At 42.2% G+C, this 25,073-nt stretch overlaps 1 protein-coding gene across 1 annotated transcript in view; it reads right to left on the bottom strand.

The window, feature by feature from the left end:
* LOC311500884 (potassium voltage-gated channel subfamily KQT member 5-like) overlaps positions 1-25,073 on the bottom strand; it is a 107,995-nt gene that overhangs the window by 12,881 nt on the left and 70,041 nt on the right. The window contains exons 2-8 of the mRNA XM_084562513.1: positions 17,329-17,419; positions 12,529-12,655; positions 7,324-7,499; positions 6,060-6,185; positions 4,399-4,509; positions 3,033-3,128; positions 2,107-2,201 (exon numbers count right to left, since the gene is read on the bottom strand). Of these exons, the coding sequence (XP_084418639.1) occupies positions 2,107-2,201; positions 3,033-3,128; positions 4,399-4,509; positions 6,060-6,185; positions 7,324-7,499; positions 12,529-12,655; positions 17,329-17,419 (822 nt within the window). The remainder of the gene's footprint in view (positions 1-2,106; positions 2,202-3,032; positions 3,129-4,398; positions 4,510-6,059; positions 6,186-7,323; positions 7,500-12,528; positions 12,656-17,328; positions 17,420-25,073) is intronic.

Genomic DNA, 25,073 nt, shown 5'->3' with positions numbered 1-25,073 from the left:
ATATATATTTTCTTTAATTTGTATATCTACTTAATCTTTTATTCATGCAAGTATTAGACACATTTAACTTCATTTTTAACTTTATTGTAGTTTGTATTCAAGGTGTGCTGATTAGTGGTTACCCTTTCTTCTTTGTGTACTGACGCTACTAGATACTGAATTTCCCACTGGCTTAATAAAGTATTTATCTGTCAAAAGAGAGGGACGTTAATGGGAAATACACCAGGTTGAAATAGACCAGAATTGTTCTTTAGCTGCTAAATAACGTCAACTGTGCCGGATTACATATCTCAAGCACATTTAAATAGTTGTCTGCTTTTCAATTATAAAAAGTTATATTGGAAGTCAGTGGTTTTGTGAAACTGTGTGAATTTATTTGAAAAACAAAAAAGATATTAAGTACACATGATTTATAGTTCAGGAGCTAAAACCTGCAAACACAACAACAATGTGGTTCTTTAAATCACCATGATAGCAAGTTTCAGTGCATAGGATGTGAGGCCTGCAACATATTTATATTCTATAACATGCATGTGAGGTGGAACACAAAGCAGGCTGACTACAAACATGCAGGTCGGTGCAGACTGTGAAGGCCTCGCAGCACAAGAAGGTAGTGACTTTATCACTTAAAGTAGTGTCTGTTTTGCAGATTAAGTTAATCGTGACTGTGTGTAAATGTAGCTTGTATGCAGTGCAGGCAGTTGTACCAATATTTCCAGGCTCCACTGATGAAAAAACAAAAACTTGAAAATATTCAGCTTCTAAAGAAAAGACGCTCTTTGGGACTGGGTGTATAAACGACTCCTTGTTGGTCTTTGGATTGGTCTGCTGACCAGAGGTGCTCCTACCCATTTGTCAAGTCCCAACTTCCTATGTTACTGTTGCTGGGACAAACAATAGCAATGCAGGAGTCCGCTCCCACAGAAAAATGTTAATAACCTGTTAGCATTAAAAGTAGTAATTCTTAAAAAACATATAGACGCATTGTTGACAAGTGTGAGTACAGCGGAGAAAATAACCAAACATAAAAACTGAAAACTGGTGAAAAGAATAGTCATTTACGCTAATGTTTTTATTCATTTAAAAGGTACAAAGAAATACAATAAACATTTAGGACTCTAAAGAGAACATAGAAGCAAGACAGCTAACGTTAGCAACCATGCAATGCTAGCATTGTCAGACACTGGAAAAATGACTAGTCTCCACAAATTTTCAGTTTTTGTGTTTGGTTTTCGTCCACTGTACTCTAACCTGTGGACGAGGCATCTTAATGTTTTTGGTTTTCTGAAGAATCACAGTTACTAGTTTTAATGCTAACCAAACCTACAAGTTTTCAACCTTCTTCTGTGGGAGAGAGTGGACCCCCGCATGGCTATAGTTAGTCTAACCTAGCAGCAGTAACATAGGAGGTCAAGGGTAGACAAAGGGTATGAGCCCTCTGGTTGGTGATCAGCAGGTCGATCAGAAGGCTAACAAAGGCTCTTACAGAATTTAGGTATCTAGTCAGAGTCCTGGATAATCACACAAGACCGTGGCTCATTTTACAAAAAGTGGTCACTTGGCGCTCAGTGGATGCCAGTTTTAAGAAGGCTGAGGTGCAAATTCAAAATAAAGCTTGATTGGCTCATTGAGACCATATTTGCCAGTATAAATAGAAAAGCCATGAAAGGTGAACACTGTAACTGCCGCCTCAACGTGACAGCGGAGAGAGTCCCTGGCCCACTGAGCACTCAGCTGACTTTAGTCAAACACAGAGTCTGACTCAGTGGTTACTGCGGGGGGGTAAAACGTCCAGTTATAGAACAGCAGCTGTACTTGAAGGGCTGTTTCAGAAATCAATCTGTTTCATATCTTGAGATTAACAGAGCCTGGAAACAATCGGCCCTTTGCAAAACTGTGAATCACAATTCTTAAGAAAAATGAATTAATTTGCTTGTTTATCGAAGAAAACAAAGCAAACATCTAAAAACAGTAAGACAGAGCAGGAGAAGTGATATATTAAACATATATAATAACTTCAAATGTTTATAAATGTTTAGAATTGAAGTGCAGGAAAAGATGGAACAGACACCAAATACAGACTCCAGCTGCCATAGTTGTACCTACTTTGTAGGGCTGCAGGTATGCAACGCCTTCAAGTGAGGCTTCCAGGTAGCAATGGAAACCGAGTTCTCATCAGCCGCATAACTACGCCAAACACACTGCATGCAGAATACACAAAACCAAGAAGAAGAAGAAAGTGGAGACCCCCCCCCCAAAAAAAATAAAATAAAGATAAATCAAGAAAAATCAAGAGGGAGTCCAGAGGAAGAGGAAGAGGATGAGGAGAGTAGAGAAGAAAAGAAATTAAAGAGCTGATTAGTGAAAACAATAAAACTGGTCACACGTCTGTGGTTGGGCGGAGGTCAGGCATGGATACATGCCTGTGGGAAGGCAGGAGGCTCTCATAGTGCCGCCACGTGGCGTCCAGGTACGGCCTGGTGCTGTCAGTGGAGTAATAACGCCACGCGGCCTGGTACAACATGGGGACGCACAGGATGAGGAGGAAGATGAGACGAGAGGAGGTGGAGGTCAGGAAAGGTGGAAATAGGAACATATGACGGGAAGGCTAAGCCAAAGTATATGTGGGAGGACAGTAGGGTGAAGAAGAAAAGACAGCATATATAGAAATACACGAGGAGGACCAGGTGAACTCAGGATGAAATAAAGAGTGTGGCAAGATCAGGCAGCAGACAGGAAAGAGAATGTTTCTGGGTTTGAACACAGGAGAGCGTTGAAGGGTCAAAGTGAAGACGAGGAGGAGCAGAGCGACACGCTAACAGCGGTTTAACTGCTTCAGAGAGTCCACAGAGGAAAAAGAGAAACTGGAGAATGATAAAATTATTTATGGATTTCAATCACATTTCTTACTGTGCAGATATTCAGTTACTTGGGCACTGTGTAGCATTGTCTAATAAATTGGTTGTCATCTCTTTGTCATCAGCAATAATGTTTTTATTTTCCAGAGAAAGAAATCAGGATGTCTGGTTTACCTGGATGAGGTAGGCAGCTGGGTTTCTCCTCTTCTCAAAGTGCTTCTGTCTGTGCTGCTCCTGGACCTTCAGGGCAAAGCCTGAGCCCAGGATACCCTGATATGAAGAAAAGATAAAACCTGTTAGCTTCACTTCACATTCACAGCGCGGTATTAATTTGCAGTGCAGCTTAAAGGTATTTGCACTGCACTGCTTAGATTTTTTTACATTTCATCAGTGACTCAAAATGTCAGTTGATTTTCACAAGAGTCAAAGGAATACAAATATTATGCTTTTATGTCTGTTTATTTAGGAAAATTAGACAGTATTGCAAATCTGTGAGGTGCAAAAGTAAGTGCACGTGTTAAACCTTATGCAATTTGTTGTTGTTATGAATCATAGTAAAGAAAGCTGTGAGTTCCTTAATGGGGCAGGGATGCAGGGTTTTTAAGGCAAAGACAATATTGATTTGGACCTTTGCTGATCCCCCCATGGACATAGTGGGATGCAAACCTGTGACCTTATAACTCCGGACTCAACGGGGAATACCACCGGCGTACGATAACAAAATACTGGTGAAATGAACGAGTTTCGAGGCAGATAATGTGTTATTTAGAGGCTGCGTTTAGGTGCCCCAGTCACTCCCACTATATGGATATACACGGCAGTCTGCTGGATCTAAATATCTTCTGAACGACTCCAAATGACACCAAAGTTATATGGGTGAGTAAACGATCGTATTTTATGCCAGAAATAAGGTCCAGGTTGTAAAAAAACGGCAATTTCCCTTTAAGACATCAAAACTATGAAGGACCACATATGGAATTGTGCAGTAAACTAAAATGTGTTCAACAAACCAGAACATGTTTAATATTGTAGATTCTTCAAAGTAGCCACCTTTAGCTTTAATGACAGCTTCGCGTACTCTAGCGATTCTCTCAATCAGCTTAATGAGACCTGGAATGGTTTTCTTTTAACTGGTGTGCCTGGTTTGGAGTAAATCTGTGCAATATCTTCATGTGTTTGACGCCAATCTATCAATCTTTTAAGACGCGAAGGTCAGTCAGTCCGGAAATTTTCAACAGCTTTGAATGTATCCTTAAGTGCAGTAATGAAAACCATCAAACACTGCGATGAAACTGGCTCTCAGGAGGACAGGCGTGGACAGTATATGGAAAACAGGACCGTTTGGAAAACTACCTCCAGGGTGAAGAAACACTATTTGCGTGACACAATTTTCCCTGAAGTGAAAACCTAAACAGCAAAATCTAAGATCTGCAATACAGCCTATAAACTGGGAACATGAAGAATGAAATGACCTCAGCCTTACAATAACCATTGACTGCTAATTACGTGGAGGAGCATCAAAGGGAAACAAAAGACTCACTGCTGGCAAAGCAAAGAAGGAGATGCCGAGGAGGGCGAAGCCTGCCGACAGCATCCGTCCCGTCCACGTCTTTGGCGTCTTGTCCCCGTAGCCGATGGTCGTCAGGGTGATCTGTAAAAACAAATGACTTATTATCTGGTAATGCTCAGATGCAGACACATCCGGCCATGTTACGTAATGATTAATGCTTGTTACCGGTGAACTGTGTCTAGTTCTCTGGTACTCGTTCCTAATAAGATACCAATTAGAAAATAGTTAAGATACCAACTGACTACTGCTGTCTAGATAAAGCCAGCAATATAAGAACAAGCTGTATTTGTCTTCCTGTTTGTCTTTTTAGCTTGCTTCTGAGTGCATCATCATCATTTATAACTGCAAAAGCATGGCTCGTGCTGCAGGAGGATAAACACCAGCAAAAGAATGGTTTATAACCGCCTATAATGCCTAAATAAATTATTTATTAAGCATCAAACAGCCGGTAGTTACAGTTTATTAAGCTTCCCAACAGATTTTAAATGTGATTTATTTTTGCCTTTGAGTCACAAACACAAATAACATCAGGTATAAAATTAAGAGGCTTCACCTGCAGTAGACTTTAGTGAAACTTAATCTGCCGGTTACAGACTAATCTGTTTGTGTCTGTGAGAATAATAAAGCTGCCTCCGTGCCTCAGTGTTGATGCCTTCTGGTGTGCATTGCTCACTGGATGTTTTTTTTTTTTTTTTCCTCCCCCCTTTTCTGCTTGACTCTGCCATATAGAAGCTGGATTTGAAATGATGCTTTCAGGCATCATTTCAGTCTCTTCTGAGCGATTAAACCTGTGTGGAGGTTTTTATAGGAGCTGTCTGCGAGGCCTTGATTTCAAGTACGCCAACGAAAGCCTGTGGCTGAAATGTTTATTCCGCCTTTTTGAAGGAGAGCCAGTGTGCTCTCGTTGTCCGCTATGTGCGAAGGCTTTTTCGCGTCTGCAAGGACACAACGAGAGGCCATTTTGCCAGTATTACACCTCTGACTGAAGACGGGACTAAAAGGTCTTGAAGAAAGAAGGACGTTTTAATGAAAGAAGATACCGAGTTAACTGTGATAATGATTCATAGTGAAGGTACTTAGCACATCAAAATATAAAAGCATTCGCATGTGTTTAGCGCAGGCCTGAAAAGGAGCATTTAATGCACCGTATTCACTATTTAATGACAAATAAGCCTGTCTGTGTGGCTTCAGCTCATCTGTCTGCGCATACTCCCATCTATCTACCTCTCTGATTCAGCAGACTGACCATCTTTCATTCAGGCTCTGATTGCCATGCATGACACAGGCTATTTTGTATCATTATGAGCTTTTGGGCTGGTTTCAAAATGGTGTTTAATGGAGCCCCGCAAGGCTAATGTTTATGGAGGAGCTGTCAATGCGCAGAGGCAAAACTGAACGAGAGAACATAATAGGAAGGACTTTCAGAATCCAGAGCAGTACACATTTATCCGCAGAGGCAGACATGTCAGGTGAAAAAGTTCATCTGACGCTAAGAAGTGTACTTCCACAGTTGCCCAAGAAACAAGCAAAAGAAAAAATGGAAGAAAAATAATCGGTTTAAGTCATCATTTCCCTTAGGAGTTGTTAATAAATCCTGTCAGGAACACATAAAGATATTCCTCCAAACTTACCGTGCCCCACCACAAGGCATCAGCGTAGGTAGCAAACTCCTTGTTAAACTTGTTCTCCACCAGGTAGACGAGGAAGGAGGAGAAGATCAGGACCAAAAAGCCGATGTACCAGGCGGTCACCAGTTCCTGCAGGCAGAAGGTCAAAACTGATATTCAGAGTGTAATCATGGAAAAGGAGAATTTGGTTAATGCACTCCGGACAACATAAATCCGCCTTTCTGCGAAATTCTAGGATGAAAACTTTTTACTTAATGCGTTGCCCAGGCGATGCATTTAGTGGATGTTATGACCTCTTATTTTAAATCTGCTTCAGTCACTTTGTAAATTATTTTTTGTGCACACACAGAGCAGGGAGAGCTTTTCATAGAGGCCCAAATACAAAAGATAAGGAGCGTACATGAGCCAAGCGTACACGCTGTTGGTGATCTGTGTGATCTGCGGAGATGACCTCTGAAGGACTGCTGTGTTAGGCCTGTGAATTGAAAGATGGACCTATAAAGGAATGAACAGCTCATCCTACTGGATTGGATAACGCTGAGTTGAGGTCTTTGGGGATCCCAAACTTCATGTTCCTTAGAGCGTTCCCGAGTAAAGTGTGCAGTACCAACCAGGTGAATTATCAGGAGCACCACTACTGTAAAGGAGTCTTGGAACTTGAAGTGTCACCCTGTGCTGATTTGTCTTCCTCTCGGTGCATTCATCACTTCTGCTTAATGCCTCACCAGCCGAGCGTCTTTACCAAACGGCGGCTCTAACGGTTGCGTGCCCACCGTAAGTGTTTCAGCTATTCAACAGGGGTCAGTGTGGTGTGTGCTGTGTGTTGAGACACATCCCATCCAGCCATCCATAATGTATGACTGCTTATCCTTTCGAGGGTCCCAGTGTGGCTGGAGCTTATCTCAGCTGTCAGTGGGCGAGAGGCAGGGTGCGCCCTGGACGGGTTGTTAGTCTATTGCAGGGCTAACACAGACCTACGACCAATTTAGAGTCATCGATTAACCTAACAAGCATCTCTCTGTGGGGGGAATGCTGGACGCGACGGCTTTGTTACATGCCTGTGCAGGGAGAAAATGCTTCGCACAGAGAGGCCCAAGCCATCTGGAAGATTTTAACCATCTTGATGTGAGGCCAGTGCTAAACTCTGCACAGTGACACCCAAGACATATCCCTATTATCATTAGAATAGATTAGGCATTAGATTATTAATTCCTTTTAAATGCCATAAAGATTTACTATGCAAAGTAACAGTTCCCACTGGTCTGACCTTGCTGTGTGCGTACACTACGGAGCCCAGCAGCTTCCAGGTGCCTCCTCTCCGGTCCATCCGCACCATCCGTAGGATCTGCAGGAAACGCAGACTCCGCAGGACCGAGGTGGCGAAGATGTTGCCCTGGCTGCCCGCCGACACCACGGCCACCGACGCTATCAGCACTATGATGTCTGAGGAGAGGAAAACACACCAACAGGGGTAGAAATCTTAATTCAAAGCTGGAAACAAGACGTGCCTAATGCTATCTTTAGGAATGCTCCAAGACAAACATTTAAATGAGAAATAAAAAAGACTGTGGTCACCCCTGCTTTGTTTAAAAGCTCCAGATATATTAATATTAACCTTAATGTGAAACTGACCTTTAAACACAAAGGCTAGACGGCTTGTCTAAGTTTTAACGTAAGCTGCCTCAGAAGCAGACAGTGTTGTCAGCACACTGTGGCAAATTATCCCCAAGCTGTACGTTTGTATAGACCGCCCAGCTTCCATATTGATCTACGGCTTAGACAAACAGAGCGGGCCTCTGCAGAGCATGTTAGCAGTGATGGTGCATATGTTTCAGATTTGTTTCTTCTTTCTTTTTTTTTTTTGTTTCACTTCCAGTCAGCACATGTAAGTGCAGAGAAACTGTATGCGCTGCAAATTGTGACAGACAGAAACGCAAACACAAGCACCGACAGGCAGACATACACGTAGACGGATCGACCTCTGCGCAGAGGAAGTTCACACAGAAACCACACCGAGCAAATGAATAACATCAAACCCACAAAGAACACGGACAACTAAAGTAATGAGCTCCTGGACTCAAAGAATAACATTTGTTTCTCCTCTTTCCCTCTCGCTCCCCTCTCCTTCATTGCAGTGACGCTCCTTCTGAAACCCTACCCTCGAGTGATGTTATTTAGTTCACTCTCTGTAAGAGGTTTTCCCTCACTTTTAAACTGCCCCACCTGTCCTTCTGCCGAACCCGTTCTTTGACAGAAAATGCTGACCAAAGTGCAGCTGATGGCTCCTGCTATAAACCATCGCACCCACACTGGGGAGAGAAGAGGGGAAAGGTCAGCGGCACCATGAAAAATACATGAACGAGGAACCTGCAGAGCTGCAGAGGGTTCAGTCCCTTTGAAGGCGCAAAGAGGATAAATGTTAAATGATAAATGATTTGAGCGTGCGGTCACGATGTGTGTGTAAAGTGCGCAGGCCGACGTGAGCTCAAACCGGTGGAGCAAGCAAGACAAGCCGGTCTAACAATAGCAGTGAATTACACAGCTTTAGATGTGACTTTCTTGTTATTAACCACAGTCCCTCACGCTCACCCCATCATCACTCTCTTTCTGATGCCTGTATTTGTTTTATCTGAGGTAAAAGCGTGAGAGCCTGGACTAGCTGTAGCGTGGTGGTTAGAGAATCAGTTTTGAGATTGAAATGTCACAGGTTTGCACCCCCCCGTCTCCTGCTTGCACAATATGCAAAGTCACAATACAATGCTTGTACGCCTTTTGTGTAAAGTTGAAGAAGTTTCACCTTCCTCCCTATAAATGTGTGCATTTCTCCGTCTTAAAAGGAGCAAACAGGATCAATAACATCAGAGCGTAACGATTTACTGACACATGGCTTTAATCTTCTCACAAATGTATTGAATTAAACTAAAACTATGCTTTGGTGAGTTGCAGGAACAGAAATGTATTGTATTTCAGAGTTCTCTTAAGTTGTTTATTTAGGCCTCGCAGTTGTGGAGATGTTACTGACTGAACGTAGGGATGCTTGTGGGGAGCTCATTAGAGCAATAATTTGGTCACATACAGGATCAGACTCTGTATCATACTGTGTAATAGCAGAAGATGGTCCAAGCAACAACTGAATATCTAGTTTTCCCCTTAGTTACCATCACAATACTAGCAAGGAGTTTCTATCAGAATATGAGTCTGGTAACATTTGGCAGCATTTGGATTTTTTGGTATGGGATGAATTTTTAACTGATACAGAGAATAGTCCTGGATAGTCCTCTAACCAATCAGAGCCATTTAGCTGGAAACAAAATCAACTCCACAGCCCTCAGATGACTACGCTGTGGTTACCATTCTGTCCATCACTACTTAATAATAATAACAAAAGAGGAAACTTCATTGATCGCACAACTGTATTGATTATTTTTCTGCATTTTTCATCCATTCATACAGTAGTGTGTACACTCGGAGCAATAGGCTGCTACTTGTGTAGCACCAGGGGAGCAAATTGAGGGTTAGGTGCTTGCTCAAGGCATCTCAGTTATAGACATGTGGGGATGCGAGCCTGTGAACCTTCAGTCCCAAGCTGCTTCTATAACTGCTACGCCACAACTCCCCAAATGATTAGTCCACCTAAATGATTTGATTGGGCTGGAAGGCCTTTTCCAGAGCATAACCAGCTCCCAACAGACTGACACCAGACCAGACTCTGTCACAAAACATTTGTGAGGGGGTATCATGAAAGCTGCCATGCTTCCATAACACTGCCATTTATTTAAAATCGAATGCTTATTTCTATTCTTTAAGTGTGGAACAATGAGGGTGACGAATGCAACAGAGACATCAGACAAACACATTAAATCTGTATAATACCACAGTGCCTCCGTTCCTGAGGACAAACCCCTGTGAACGATAGCTGAAGTCCTTCAGGCTGTAGAGGAGGAGTGTGATTCAGTCATCAGGGAGTGTTTGGTTGAAATGGGCTTTAAATGACTCCAAGAACACATCGCCTGTTTACACCACTTATGGTGAAATTCTGTTTAATTCATGAGTTCATTCTGGTCTCTGTGGAGCTCAGAGACGGTCCGACCAAAACAGCTTCTGATACTGAATAGCATATCACTTCTGAGATTCAGCAGATATTCACAGAAACTTCCTTTGGCAACGATCACTCTGGCACAAATACGACTGCGTGGCGGTTCCAGCCAAGCTGCTTACATGCATCTTTGATGGCGAGTAATTAAGGATCCCCGCCGCCACAAATAAACTGTGAACTGAATTTCCATCTGGCACCATCAAACGGCTAAAACGACGATTTAAAAAAAGATTTTAATGACTTCACAGATTAATTAAAAAAAAATAATAATTAATTTGAGCCAAAGGCAGCGTCATCTAGTTCATTTACAGACAAGCAAAATATGGCATTTCTTTTAAATATTTAGACAAGCGATTAATTAATCGTTTTTAATATTACTAAAAGTAAATACTGATAATTAATTAATTAATAAATCATTGAAAATGTTGCTTTATTTGCTCGGAATTCAGACTAATGGACCTATTGGGTGGTTGTGCTATGATATAGATTATCAGTATTTATGCATTATTGTTTAAGTAGTATTATAATATTTGCAGAATTAACAGAAAGTTGCATAAACAATGAGTTCCTGAAAACTGCACCTTAGCTACAGTCCAAACACACTGTACATTGATCAGCTATAACATTACAACCACTGACATGTGAAATGAATAACACTGATTATCTAGTTACCATGGTGCTTGACAGTGGGCGGGATATACACAAGGCAGCAAGTGAACATGTTGCCCTCAGAGATGCAACTCATTCCAATCCAGCACCTGTGGGACGTCCTGGACAAATCAGTCACACCCTTGCAGGCCCCACCTCGCAACTTTCAGGGCTCAAAGAATCTGCTGCTAACATCTAAGTGCCGGTACCACAGCGCACCTTCGGAGGTCTAGTGCAGCCCGTGCCCCAACTGATCAGGGGTGGTCGTCATGTTATGACTGACTGATGTTTATAATTGTCTGATATTGTTATTTTGGTTAAACTAAAAACTGAAATTAGGCACTTGAGTCAACTGAAACAAGATTCAAACATACAGGAAAGCTCTTCATTTTTAGTTACTTTGGTCGAGATTGTCAAACAACAGGCACGAGGAGGAGCACGTGTTTATTAAGACTAAGATGTCTTTATAAATGTTAAGTTAATTAAGCAATAAAAACTGAAATCAGCAAACTGATTTGTTTTTTAAAAACAAAATGAAATATGAAAAACTATAATAACCGGGCAGTATCAGCGTGTTACATGTTACCTGCTCAGCTATGGTCATGTGACTTGTTTATGCAACGCTGGTCACTCCCTGATCTTCCCGTTTCATCCATTTGCTGATGAAAACCACGAGCTGCCGTTGACAGGTCAAAAATTATCTTCCATAATCAGTTATTCCACAAAGTCAGATTCACCTGAGTCAATCTATGGAGGAATGAATTCGGATCCGACGTGACGCAAGTTAAGTTTTCCTGCTTTCTCTCTTGAACGGACTGGCTCTGATGAAGATGAGGTGATATTAACTCCTCCACATTCTCTCGCTTTTTACCAAAAAAGCCTTGAGGCACTTTATTTATTGGACTCTTGGAGTGAAAATACTGTCCCTCGATGAAAGAAAAGGTTACGGTTTGCTCTCTAATTACAACTTGAGGAACTGCTGCTGCTGCTGTGATATTTTGAAAACAAACATTAATCTTGAGCTTCACGATCTTCAGCAGCCAAATTCAGGTCAGTCTGTCTGTTTATGCTGTAAAAACAAAATACACACTGCAGCTGTGATTTTATATTATTAAAAAAAAAACTCCTACAACCTCCGTCTTACACATGTGAGTGTGAGAGGAGACTTTTTATTAGAAAACTAAATGATACGTCTCAGTTACTAAACGTCCTTCAAAGCCACAAATACATAATGGGACTCGCCCGACCTCCATTTCTGTCATTTTCTACCTCAGACCTGTAGTCTAAATGTTTCTAATATTTCCTCATCTTCTCTCTCTTTATCCCTCACTTTACATTCACTCTTTTGTTTTGTTCAGAGAGTGACGCCGGGAGCTCACGGCACACTCCGTGACCTCGGAGCTCGGCTCTCCCTCCCCGCTAGAACCCTACTGTACTTTCCAAGAGGCAGCAGATCCATGTCTAAACAGTGGAAAGAATAAAAGGCAGTAAATGCAGCCTCATTACGTAAATGCTCTGCGCTCTTATGTGCTCTGACCGCAGCTGAAAATGACACCAGCAGGCTATGGTCGATAGCGTGCTGAGGGACCGTGCTCCCATAGAGGACAACAGCGGTCCACTGCAGGGCAAGTGGTGGGCACAAATGTGAAGCAATAAGAGACAGGACACAACGGGGAGGAAAAAAACTTTAAGGAGAATTATCTGTGACATTAACAGAGAGCGACTCACCTATGACACAGAAGGGCTTCCTGGCGAAGCGCAGTCGACCCTGCCATCCTCTGTAGCGACAGCAGCATCCCGCTGACCAGATACGAACGATGTACTCCAGTCCAAACACCACAATCATCACAAACTCCTGTTTATCAAGACAGAAACAGCTGTTATATTTGGAGAGTGTTGATGGAGGCAGCGGAGGACATTAAGCACAAATAAGATCTCACAACAAAGGTGCACTTGAAGCATACAACGGTAAGTGGTTCTTCTCGTCAGTGTGTTGTCTGCAGGAGACTGGAGGAAATCCAGTTTATGGTTTGTCTGATGAGGGACTACACACGAGGCTGTTGGGAGATGCGGTTGAGGACGGCTGATCAACAACAGCTCCAGTTGCAGCTTCCTGGATATAAAGCATCTGCTGCTAACGTCCAGCGTGTGTGGTCATGGTGAGCGGGCCAGATATGTACGGCATGACCGCTCACAAGCAGCGAAGCCAGAACATCTGAGAAATGTGTGGCGCTATCTTGTACGGGACGCTCAAAATAAACAAAAGAGGAGTTATTCAAAAGAAACTACTACTAATCACTACCAAATTAAATGTGGTCTTTTATATATCAGATCTCTTTTAGTGGGGGTTTTGATAACTGATCATCAGACTGCAGCCGCAGCACGATGAGCATGTCAGTTTAAATGAGTCTGCATCACCCAGTCACAGCAATTATCACATTTCTCGAAGCACAGGTCGTGGAGGAGGTGGAGGAGGAGGAGGCGCGGCAGCAATCTTCCACTCTGATTTATTCACTAATCAGAAAAGTAAGCAAAGCTTTAACTCATTTCAAAGTCTTACTCTTAGTCTTGCTCAACCATAGTGGAAAACATAAATTATTTTTGTTGTGGTGTATCGTCCACCTGCTCCTTACACTTTAATTCTTTTTTTTTTATTATTTATTTTTAGCTGAATTCTCTGAGTTTTCAAGTAATTTAATACTTAGAACAGATAAAGTCGTAATAGCAGATTGTCCATGTTGATTAAGATTGTATTTGATATCAACACCTTAATTATATCATCATCTTACTTGCGTGTGGTTGGGTTATGTGATACATGACTGTATATTGTTTTGTTTTTTTGTTTTTTTTTCATTTTTATATATTTTATAATTACTTGAGATTGTAATGCCTGTTGTGCTCTATTAAATATTACTGTCTGGACCCCAGGAAGACTAGCTGTCGCCTTGGCGTCAGCTAATGGGGATCCTTTTAAAATAAACAAATAAATGTTGTCAGTGACAGCCTTACCTCTTCATTTACGTCATTATTAGACTCGACTGGCTTTTCTCGGAATGTAAACAGATCAACTCACTGTTTTAATCACACCTCAGATCTTGTCCTGACGTACGGCTCAGAAACTGACAGTATTTATTCATAGCCGCCTTTTATTTGACCATTTCTTGGTAACGTTTGAATTTACAGTAATGGATTACACAGAAATTAGGAGGCAATTCCATTACAGTAGATGATGACCTGATTATGCTGTAACTAGCGATAAGGAGGTAATTCGTTCATTATTTACTTCAGTGCCATGTGCCAGTATTACGGACGACAGAAACCAAAATTTAACTTAATTTTGTTGCAGCTTCGATTAGTACAACTTTTGACTCAGTTGCCCCTATGGTAAAGAAGGTCATGAATCGGAGGAGGCTGGCTCCCTGGTATGATACACAATCGCACAGAACACCTGTCCTCTAAATTCGTCTCTCTTGCCACTCATGCATTTGTGTGCATCTTCTGTATAGCATGCTATTAGCTGTGTGTCCCTCTCCCCATCTCCCTCCCCTTCCCCTCCTCACTCGTCTTTTTGTGAGTGTCCCTGGTCTGGAGCTGTGTGTTTCTGATCTGAGGAGCTGCATACCACTCATCCAGCCTACATATATCTTGTACTCTTGCTAGCATCATGATTGATTCCACATGTATGTTTTAGTGAGATAGTCCGGCCTTAATATGAAGGCCAAATAATCTATCAGTCTATTGGAATAAAGTAGCTGATTTGTGGTTGGACAACCAGAGAGCGAGTGGACATTTGGTTCATGGTTAGTTTGATGCAGTGGAATGAGGCCCCTTCAGCAGCACATTAAGCAGGGGGCTCATCAGTTTATGCTGATTACTGGTGTTGATTTGTCACATCTTCATTCATTCATCTTCTGTACCCGCTTATTCCTGTTAAGGGTCGCGGGGCTCTGCTGGAGCCTATCCCAGCTGTCATCGGGCGAGAGGCGCGGGTACACCCTGGACAGGTCGCCAGTCCATCGCAGGGCCGATTTGTCACATCTTACGATACATTATTCATGCAATGTTTTGTCGTTAAAATGGACACCAGACTGACAGGTAACTGTGAGTGGTAATGACTGAGACGGGTCAGTTGTTAATGCACACACTGGTTCAGCTTCCATTAGATAACAGGCGGAATTAGCTCGGTGCGATTTGTGAAATGGCAGATACAGCAGGAGGGGGCAATCGCGCAGAGGAAAAAAATTACCTCTCCTTTGTGTTAGATGCTTTTAGAAAAAATTAGCTGAGTCATACTCAGTCTTTCTAAAAGCAGTTTTGCTCTCAGGCCTTCTGTCCTTACAGACTTTCTTTCTCAAGGCAACGTTGAACTCCATTTGGTGTTGTTAGCACTCAAACAAATGATGCAGAAGTCGGAGTCTGTTATTTTTGCATTTGTCCTGAGGTCGTACCCCGGAGCTCTCCAGCAACCCTTATGGGTTTGTGTATGAACACATATGCACACTTTGTTAAGTTTTCTGTTGCCCACTCGTACGGTTTTTGTGTTCAGAGTGTTTTTTTTTTGTTTTTTTTCCAAACAAGAAAATGGAATGGAAGCATCAGAAAAGCATCATTAATGGATATTTAATCTTCATAATCCTCATATGGTACATTACCTCTCTCTTCCAAACAGTTGTCAGTGATAACAATTAACACAAAGAACCACGTTCATTTGCCCATTTTACTTCTTCAGCACAGATGGTGGTTAATCTACAGGCTCTTGTCGTACTATTATATTAATATATTTAATTTTTTATTTTTTTTTAAATGAGAAGGCTTAAAGACTGTATTTAGACATTGGTGTAGGCACATTTTATAGAAAATAGTTAACTGCATGAGTATTTTTAATCAGATTTTACTATTGTTATTATATTAATGAGGCTTCTGCAAGAGACTTAATTATATTGTATCAGCTTGAATTTCATATGAGACCATAACGAATAAATGCTTCAATGTCATAACTTTAATGTGTTTTTGAGCACGGACAATGTCTCTTCAGCCTGATCAGTCATTCTGATCGGAGATTAACATTTAACTGTTTACATGGACACGAATAAACTGATCTGATTAGATATATGTGTGTATATATATGCCCTAAAAACATGGTTCTGCTGCGGTGGAGCATCAAATCTGCTGGAAATAGAAGATGATGATGATGATGATGATGGACAGGGAATTGCTGCAGTAGAAGAAGAAACCCAAAACATTTTGCTGTCCACATGGATTCTGGTTCAGTTCATCTTTTCAAACACTTGTTAGAACAACTGGTTGCTTTTCTTCCTCCATGTTTCTGTTACTTCTTTCACCCCACGTGGAACAAAAATGCTCAGAAAGAATGGATTTATTCCAACCAGAGAGAAACCATCAGATCAAGTGTTTACACGGTTATTAGGAGATCAGATTTTCCTATTGAACATGTTATCAAAGGTTTACACAAAACCTCTCAATCTGATTGAAAACTCCATTCTGTTCTGACTGAGGTGGCAACATGAGGCATTTTTAAGCGTATGAGTAGTGGAAACATGCCATTTGGATTTCATATAGAGCGCGTTTCTCCACGGCGCTCAGATGACATGCATGACCACGTCGCTGTAACTCTGTCACCACTTAAAGCCCGCCCAAGTCTCACTGGCCCTGCAGAGAGCAGTGAGTGCAGCTCCAGGCCAGCTTTCTGAGGGGCTAATGTAGACGTGTGTCAGTTGGTGTTGCCAGACTGGGCAGTCTCACGCCCAATTTGGCAATTTATGATTTTATTTTGCAAGTAAAGGTAAAGTTTAGCGGGTAAACAAAATTTGGGCTGGTCTGTGATAATTTTGGTGCTTTTTCTAATTACTTTTGACGGCTGATTTGAAACAAAACCAAAGTTTACTCCTTCCTGAGTCACTCAGTTACTCACACTGCTCTATGCTTGTGTGTGTGTGTGTGTGTGCGTGTAGATTTTCATTAGACTGTCTTCACGTAACCAGCAGTGTTTGGTGCAGCCGTTTTCTAAGGAGAAGAGAAGCTTCACCTATCAGTGGACAACATGGCGTCATCAAAATGCTTCGCAGTAGCCAGATGTGAGTAGTTGCTGCGGTTTGTTGCTGGAGGATTGCATTGCTTTATAGATAGGCTAAACAAAATATCAATCTAATATTTGTGCCGTTTTTTTTTGTTTTGTTTTGTTTTTAAACAGCTGTTGAGCTGGTAACACTGGTGTTAGTGTTAAAATAATCCTGAACTAGCTATGTGACAGTTACTTAGTCCAATGTACATCAAAAGTCAAGTCAGTACAGGATTTTTAGAGCAAATACTGATAGTTTAGATTTTAAAAGGCTCTATACAAGAGTATTTTCCAGTTTGACAGTAAGACCTGCCTGTGCTTACACACTCCCTGACAGCAAAAGATTTGCAGTGAACCTGCGTCAGCCATCCAGTTTAATGGTCATGCTTTGGTGTGAAATGTTTAATAAGGGGATTATCTTTTTACATCTCAGTTTTCCACCTTCTTACCAGAATGAGTAGACAGTTGGAGGAGAAGTCCTGGTGAGCAGGGATGGTGGAGAACACAGAGAGGACCAGGCAGCTGAAGACCAAGATGAACCTGAACAAAACACAGAAATCTGGAATGAGACAACATCGTCGAAGAGACCTCTGGATCCACCCACACAGGTTTCGCCCGGGCCACAAATAGGCGGCTGATTACAGAAAACTGAACACAAGAGTGGAATTGTTCACTGTGTTTCCCTGTGTGACAAACTCTTGAACTCATTCTGGCATTGAAGGAAGAGCAGTACACAAACAGCCTGGCAGCACAGAACTTATTTCCTCTCCGCAGTGAACCATGAGCCAGACTATTATTCAATTTCCTGAGATATCAAGTTAATCATGCTTGTTTGTGCAACATGATTTGCAAGAAACAAGCAGTGAAACTGCGGCTACTGGAAAACAAGCAATATCCGACCATTTCCACACTCCGACCGGCACTCTGTCCGCCAGGAAACCAAAGACTTCCATCTTCATAACCAGGTTTTTTTAATTTTTATTTCCATCATCCAAATCGTCCAAAAACACATCCCTGTCTGAAATATGAGCTTTTGAGTTACGGTGGCTCCGGATGCTAAACATTTAGAGCACATCTGTGTTTTATCATCTCAGATCTCTTCAGACTGCTGGAGAAAGCCGGGTAGACATGTTGTGTGTGTACTCTGTTTTAACTGTAGTCCTTCAATCAGTGTTTGTACAGTTACATTTTAATAATGCAAATGTTTTCACATTTTTGAAAAACTTTAACTTCTTCAGGAAACTCATCACAGTTTAGCATAGCTTGGCACAGTCAGAGACAGTTCTTCTTGGAGACGTCCCGATCGGTATCAGGAGATTGGTATTGCGGCCGGTCAAAATGATTGGATCGGTATCGGGCTTTAGCCAACCCCGATCTTTTGTAGTTATTCATTTAAGGTTTGCCATGAACCAAAACCACGTCCCTGTAGCGTCAAAATGTCTTCATTACATTACTGTGAAGAAAGAAGTCAGTCAGCAATTTGTAAATTGGATGTTTGGCGAGGTGGTACTACGAGATTGTCAATACGCTGAGTCCACTCTGCACCAAAGGCTGCACCAAAACAACAGCACTAAACACTAAACGCTGGATTTAAAAGAAGAGAAGATTTTCCTTTAGAAAAATATTACAGAGAGTGTTGCAGAGTTTATTGCGTTTGATGACCAGAACATTTCTGGAGAAGAGAACACACGGTCTATTTTACCGTCTAACTATGAGCTATCCTCTCCACACTGCGTTAGCTTTGGCAGCCCTATTTACTGGACTTAATATAGTTGTACGGTGCACTCATGATGTAGATAAGAAAAGCTTTTATGAATCTCCAGAGGAGGAAATTATGTTTATTTAAGATTGGATCAGGACTCGGATCACTATACTAGTCTGGTAACGCTGCATTGGGATTTTATTTTGGGGTGTGTTTCAACTTATACAGAGAAAAAAAAATGCAAAACGCAATTTGATAATCCTACGACCAAACGGAGGCATCGTGTTGAAAATAAATTCAACTCTGCTGCACTCAGGTGACGTGTATGACTACATCGCTGTTATTCTTCTGTCCATCAACACACAAAGCCCACCCAGACATTCTGATTTCGAGCAACAGTTCCCAAGGGGAGGCTGTTCTAGACCAACATTCAGCCAGACTGGTACGCTGAGAAGTTGGTTTGAGTTCCAGGCTATACATTTCCTGCCCGAGCTCCAAAAATTCTCAGCGCTGAGCCTAGTCAAACAAAAATAGTCTGGAGCCCTGACAACGTAGATAACAACAAGAAGAAATGGCCTTATTTTACTTTACATCATTTCCATATTCTATATTAGTATTTTATCTTAAGCGCGGCCTTCTGTGGCACTGTCAGAGATACAAGAGTTGAAGATGAGAAACTTACAGTTTACATTTGAAAATTCACCAGTGAAACAAATATATTTAATCTTCAAAATATCTGCGACCAGGTTTTCTGATCTTCCAGATTACATCGTACACGTGTTGCGTTCACTGCGCCAACACCCCGGCTTGTGGTCCAGATCAGTTGGATTGGAGTACTGGATTCAAATGATCCAACTCAGTGAGTTTAAAACATTTAATAGCTGTGGTGCTAGCAAACCGTACACAGCTGATATGTAATGAGTTACCACCAGTTTGCAGCCATGAAACTACAACGTTTTGCACATTATGATCCATTGCAGAAAGTCATTGGCTCACTCTACCCATAATGCAGTACAGCTGTATCTGGACAGCTGTACTGAAGTGGAGACTGGGGACTCCTTGCTCTTAGCCCCTCGGTGCCAAACCGGCCCCAGATTATCGCAGAGCTGAAAGGACGTCTTTCAAACTGTACAGTCGGGGCCCATCAGGATTACATCCCGTGTTTGAAAGGCGCTTGTGTGAAAATGGTGGGTGTGCACAGCGGGTCACTGTCCCATAGCCTGCAGTACAGCACCGGACTGTGCTGTTCTGACCCCAGCCGGGCCCTCGCTGACATTCAAAGAGCCAAATTGGAGGTCAAAACTTTCCACAGCCGCGAGGACGGTTATGTCATTATTTCTCGACCCATATGTTCTCCTGCTGCTGGAGGTTCGGGGGGAAATAAAAGCATAAAGCATCAAAAAGTTGGTTTGCACTGCTGACATTTCCAAAGATTTGAATAATGTGATTTTGATCGGAGGAAAACATCTAGTGAGAAGCATTGTGGCGCTGTCAGCTGAAAGGCAAGCTCCTTGTCACCGGTGCACCTACGCTTCTCACACTTACAAGGTTGACAGACTGAAAATTACAGAGTGACAATCAACTCTCTTCATCCTTAGCGTAACTCGGGTTCCAGTTTGAGCATATTTGCTTTAAAAGGCAGTAGAGAACTACTGAATGGCACCACGACAGCATCATTAAGCACTCAGTGAAATTCACTAATTGATCCCACAAATGAATATTGTCGGCCGGCCTTGGTCCCCGAGTGTCATGGCGCTCCACCCTCAGAGGCTGCAGAATTAACGTGGAGTATCTCACTTGTGAGAGTGATCGCTCTCAACCTTCCACGCAGCAGTGGCTGAATATTGAACTGGCACAAACAAAAATACATCTGTCCTTCACTCACCCTCCACCCATATATGAACAGAAAGAGACCCAGCGAGACCCACTGAGCGAGAGGTAAGTGCCGCTCTGATCTGCATAATTGAATTGATTTGTCTGGAAAATGAGTTGCAGAGCTAAAAGACTAATATCCACACACTGCAGCGGTATATTATAGCCTATCAACAGTCATTGTTTGGAATCTGACTGGCAGGTCCCCCGCCCCACCACGACACAGTCGGTTAGTACCGGAAACTGTGAAGTGGCTGTTAACATTTCTCACTACGAGTTACATCCAGTGAACACAGCAAGTTATAACGAAGAGGATTAAAACAGCAGCCGACAACAGAATGCAAAATGATCACAAATAGACAAAACTAATGCTTCATAGTGACATTATGGTCTAATGCAGAATTCATTTCTCAACGGAAACTGAAACTTAAATCATGTAACGTGTATTTATATATCAAAACATACGATAATTAAATATTTCACCCGCAAAGAAGTATTTCAGCCGAAGATCGGAATGAATGCATGATGATGAAGTAGCGTACGTATTTACACATGACAGGAGTACAATTCTGACTGATGAAAGGGAAGAGCGTGTCTTGCCGGAACAGTGGAAGTGATGCCTCATTCACCTCAAACAGTCTCTTTGGCTGAGCACAAAGAGTAAAAAATAAAAATTGGCTTTCTTTTCTTCTTCTTCTTTTTTTTTTTTTTTACTTCTGAAAAACAGAGAAAGTTCGCCGGTGTCGGCTCCGAGTTATCCTCAGGAACTTTATGAGGAGGCGAAGATACGACGTGAAATCTGAAGCTCAATAAAAGACTTGTTCAGGGTCATGAAAGAATTTGTCTCCGTCAGCTTTTCAGCTGACTGTCTGTCTGGTTTGGACTTCTGGGCTCAAAGCTGACAGACAGAGAAAAATCAGAGCGACGTGTAGATCCAGACACAACATTATTCACCTCAACAAGGCCCTCCTGATTAGTTCTGCCATGTGTTGATTGAATCACAGCACGATAACAGACTAATGATGCTGTAATGATCAGAACTGATCGAGTTTCCTGTGTCAGAGGATCCCAGAGGAAGCTTTGACATGTACATATGTCATCTGATGCTGTCCATGGTCCTGAAACTAAATCCTGCTCCTGACTTTTGATTGAACCAACGCGGTGCAGATTCATTCATGACTAATCACTTTGTGTCACCTAGTCCATCCATCCATTAAAATCCACTTATCTAAGGTTGGGTTGTGTTGCCAACAGTCTAAGTAGTGAATTCCAGACATCTCTCTCCTCATTAATGCTTTCCAGTTCTTCCTGGGAGCGACTGTGGCTCAGAAGGTAGAGCAGCTTGTCCACGAACTAGAGGGTTAGCGGCATGGACCACATGTTGAAGTGTCCTCGAGCAAGAGTTGTGAGAATGTGTGTGCTTGTGTGAACGAGTGGGTAAATGTGACATTGTGACTGTAAAGCCCATTGACTACCAATAGGTAGAAAAGCCAAAAAAATTAAACTCAACAAGCCATTCACCATAATCCCAGGCATCACCAGGCTAGTAGAGATATATAGTCCCTCCAGTATGTTCTGGGTCTACACTGGGGTCTCCTCCCGACTAGCCGTGCCTGGTAAACTCACTGAGGGATCCAAACCACCTAAATAGATATTTTTCAACGGGAATAAGCAGTAGCTTTCATCTGAGCTTCTCACCTGATCTTTAAGGCTGAGCCCAGCTCCCAATGGAGGAACCTCAATTCGGCCTTGTCTCATTCTTTCGGTCACTAGCAAAAATTCATGACCATAGGTGACCATTGGGTTTCAGATTGATTGTGAGACACACTACAACCATTTTGAAACTGAATAATTATGCCTAGAAGAAGAGAATAGAGAAGAAGTGCAATACTAAATAGCTTTACTTTAATAATTTGTCTATTAACTACATTAATTCATTCATCTTCTGTAACCGCTTTGTCCTGTGAAGGGTTGCGGGGGGGCTGGAGTCTATCCCCATGGACAGATCGCCAGTCTATCGCAGGGCTAACACAGAGAGACAGACAACCATTCACACCTACAGGAAGATGGAGAACCAAGAGAGAACCCACGTAGACACAGGGAGAACATGCAAACTCCACACAGAAAGACCCAGTCGGCCCATGGATTCGAACCTGGGACCTTCTTGCTGTGAGGCATCAGTGCTAACCACCCCCCGCTAACCACCGCCGCCCCTCTTATATACAGTATATGTAAAAACATTAACAGATCACATTACAGAACAACTAAATTCATTTTTGCTTGATGAATTACTCGAAATGATGCAAAACAGCTAATTTCTGTTGACTAATTGATGAATCGTTTCAGCACAGATTCACCGTGCATCTAAAACCATGATTAGATTAGGTGCTGTACTGGCACAGAGGGTTAGCGGACACAGTTCACGACACGGTGACGAGGTCACTGTCCTGACATGCTTTGGCAGGAGGCATCACTCTCAAATACCACAGACAGAACTAAATCTAACCAGCTTTTACTTCGCAATGAAGAGAGCCAGGACCCAGAGGAAGCGCGTGTCACGTTAATGTCAGCTCTGCTTTATCCTCAAAACTTTATGAGGAGACGAGGATACAAAAGTGAAACCTGAAGCTCAATAAAAGACCTGTTCTGAGTCATAAAAGTACTCAAGCCTGTCAGCTTTTCAGATGTCTGCCTGTCCGGTTTGTACTTCTACAAGTTTTTATTTTTCAAGTACTGATTTAAGGTTCTTCTATCCATCATTTCATTTAGTATGAAAAGGCTGGATTGACAGGCGTCTTTTCAGTTTGCTCCTGAATTGAAACTTGTGGTATTTTATAATCACTTTCTTATTAAACTGCTCTCAAGATCAATGTGTGACTAATTCAAGTGACTAACTAATGGTCAAACACTTCTCAGCAATCTTTGTGCTCTTGCTTATAGAAGTATTTTTAAATCCATTATCTACGACCGCTTATCCATATCGATCACAAATTTAGAATTATAAATGAACCTAACATGAATATCTTTAGATTTTGGTAAATCTCTGTAGGAGTACTTGGAGAAAACCCACACAGGCACAGGGAGAACATGCAACCTCACTGCATCGTATTTAATCTGTTTTAATTGAACTGTCAACATCTTTGAAACTGGTGGCCTGTCTTCAATGATTCCTCCAGCTTTTAATAAAGGCTAAATGAATCAATGAATCGATGATCAAATGAATCTCACGGTCTGGATGCACTACAGGTTTGGCGTCGTGGGACTCAACATAACCAACTGCAGCAGTCTCTCTGCCTCCTTTTAGGGTGGCTGTGACCTCTGACCTTCCCTGCGGGGTCACGCGTCAGCATTCCTCGACACAATCAGTCAGTCATGCATTGCACGTCTCAAAGCATTCTTTACACCCTGACAGAGTTGGTCTCTTCCAGCAGCGGCACACGACGGGAGGAGGAAACTTAAGGAAAGTCATAAACTGCTCAACTATTATCACTCATTTAAACACGACAATTACATTCCTCGTCTGTGCACTCTTTCAGCACAGTCGCACATGCTCTGCAAGACGTCCTCTTTACAAGCTATAAGCTGATACATGCTAAACACCAGTGTGCTGACAGTGAGCCGGGCTGCCACGGTAGAGCTTTTCTATAATACACCCGGGCTCTTTGAAAGACTGAGCCGGGGATTCACTGTGTTTTGTCAAGCAGCAGCAGCAGCAGCAGCAGCAGCAGAGAGGAGGTGGGGGTGGGCCGACATTGTCTCTTTCGTTCCCCCACAGTGCTGATGTCACGCATCCCAGTCTGCAAGAAGCACTGAGCACGAGCAGAATGAGCCGAATGCTTTTGAGAGATTAGACAACAGTAAACACAAAGTTGCAAAGTTGGCTCAAAGAGGAAGCATGCGCATGGATTTTTTGTGACACCTGATAGAGAGAGGTTTTAGGAAAAGCCTTGTGACTGAGTTTGTTGTGTCTTTCGGTGAGGTGTGCATCCACATCACACAAACTACACCACAAGGCTTTTCAGACTTCGGTGGCTGCGTAACGAAATGAAACAGTTACTGCATAACTATAACCTTTGGTGTTTTCGGTGACTTCCTGCCATGCTGTTTATGACGGCAGTTTTCTCCGCCACAATGAAACTCGACACATCTCTCACCGACTGCCAAGACTTTCGGTTGCAATGGTTTTCTTTTGTTGTTTAACTCTAGATTTTGTGTCTGCACACAGGCTGAACATGTGAAACTCTGTAGAGTAATTTCATTATGTCAATGGAGTCTGACAGAAATATAATAGAGTCGGAGTAGCTGCATTATTTTAAAACATTCTTCAAAACACCAACCGTGAACTGATTCAGTAGAAGAAGATGTTTCCACATTTTCAGCGTTGCTGTCCACATGGATTCCGGCTTCGTTCATCTTTTCAAACACTTGTGTGAACAACTGGTTGTTTTGCTACCTCCATGTTTCTGTTCCTCCTGGAAACTCATCACCTGATTTTTACCCCCACCTGGAGCAAATATGCTCAGAAAGAATGGATTTATTGTATTTAGAGAGAAACCATCAGATCAAGAGTTTACATGGTTATTAGGAGATCAGACTTGTCAGATTTGTCAAAAGTTCACA

Source organism: Chelon labrosus, assembly GCF_963514085.1.
Source record: "Chelon labrosus genome assembly, chromosome: 2".
Lineage (NCBI taxonomy): Eukaryota > Metazoa > Chordata > Actinopteri > Mugiliformes > Mugilidae > Chelon > Chelon labrosus.
The sequence above is the reverse complement of the archived record's forward strand: the minus strand, read 5'-3'. Positions and strand labels throughout refer to the sequence as shown.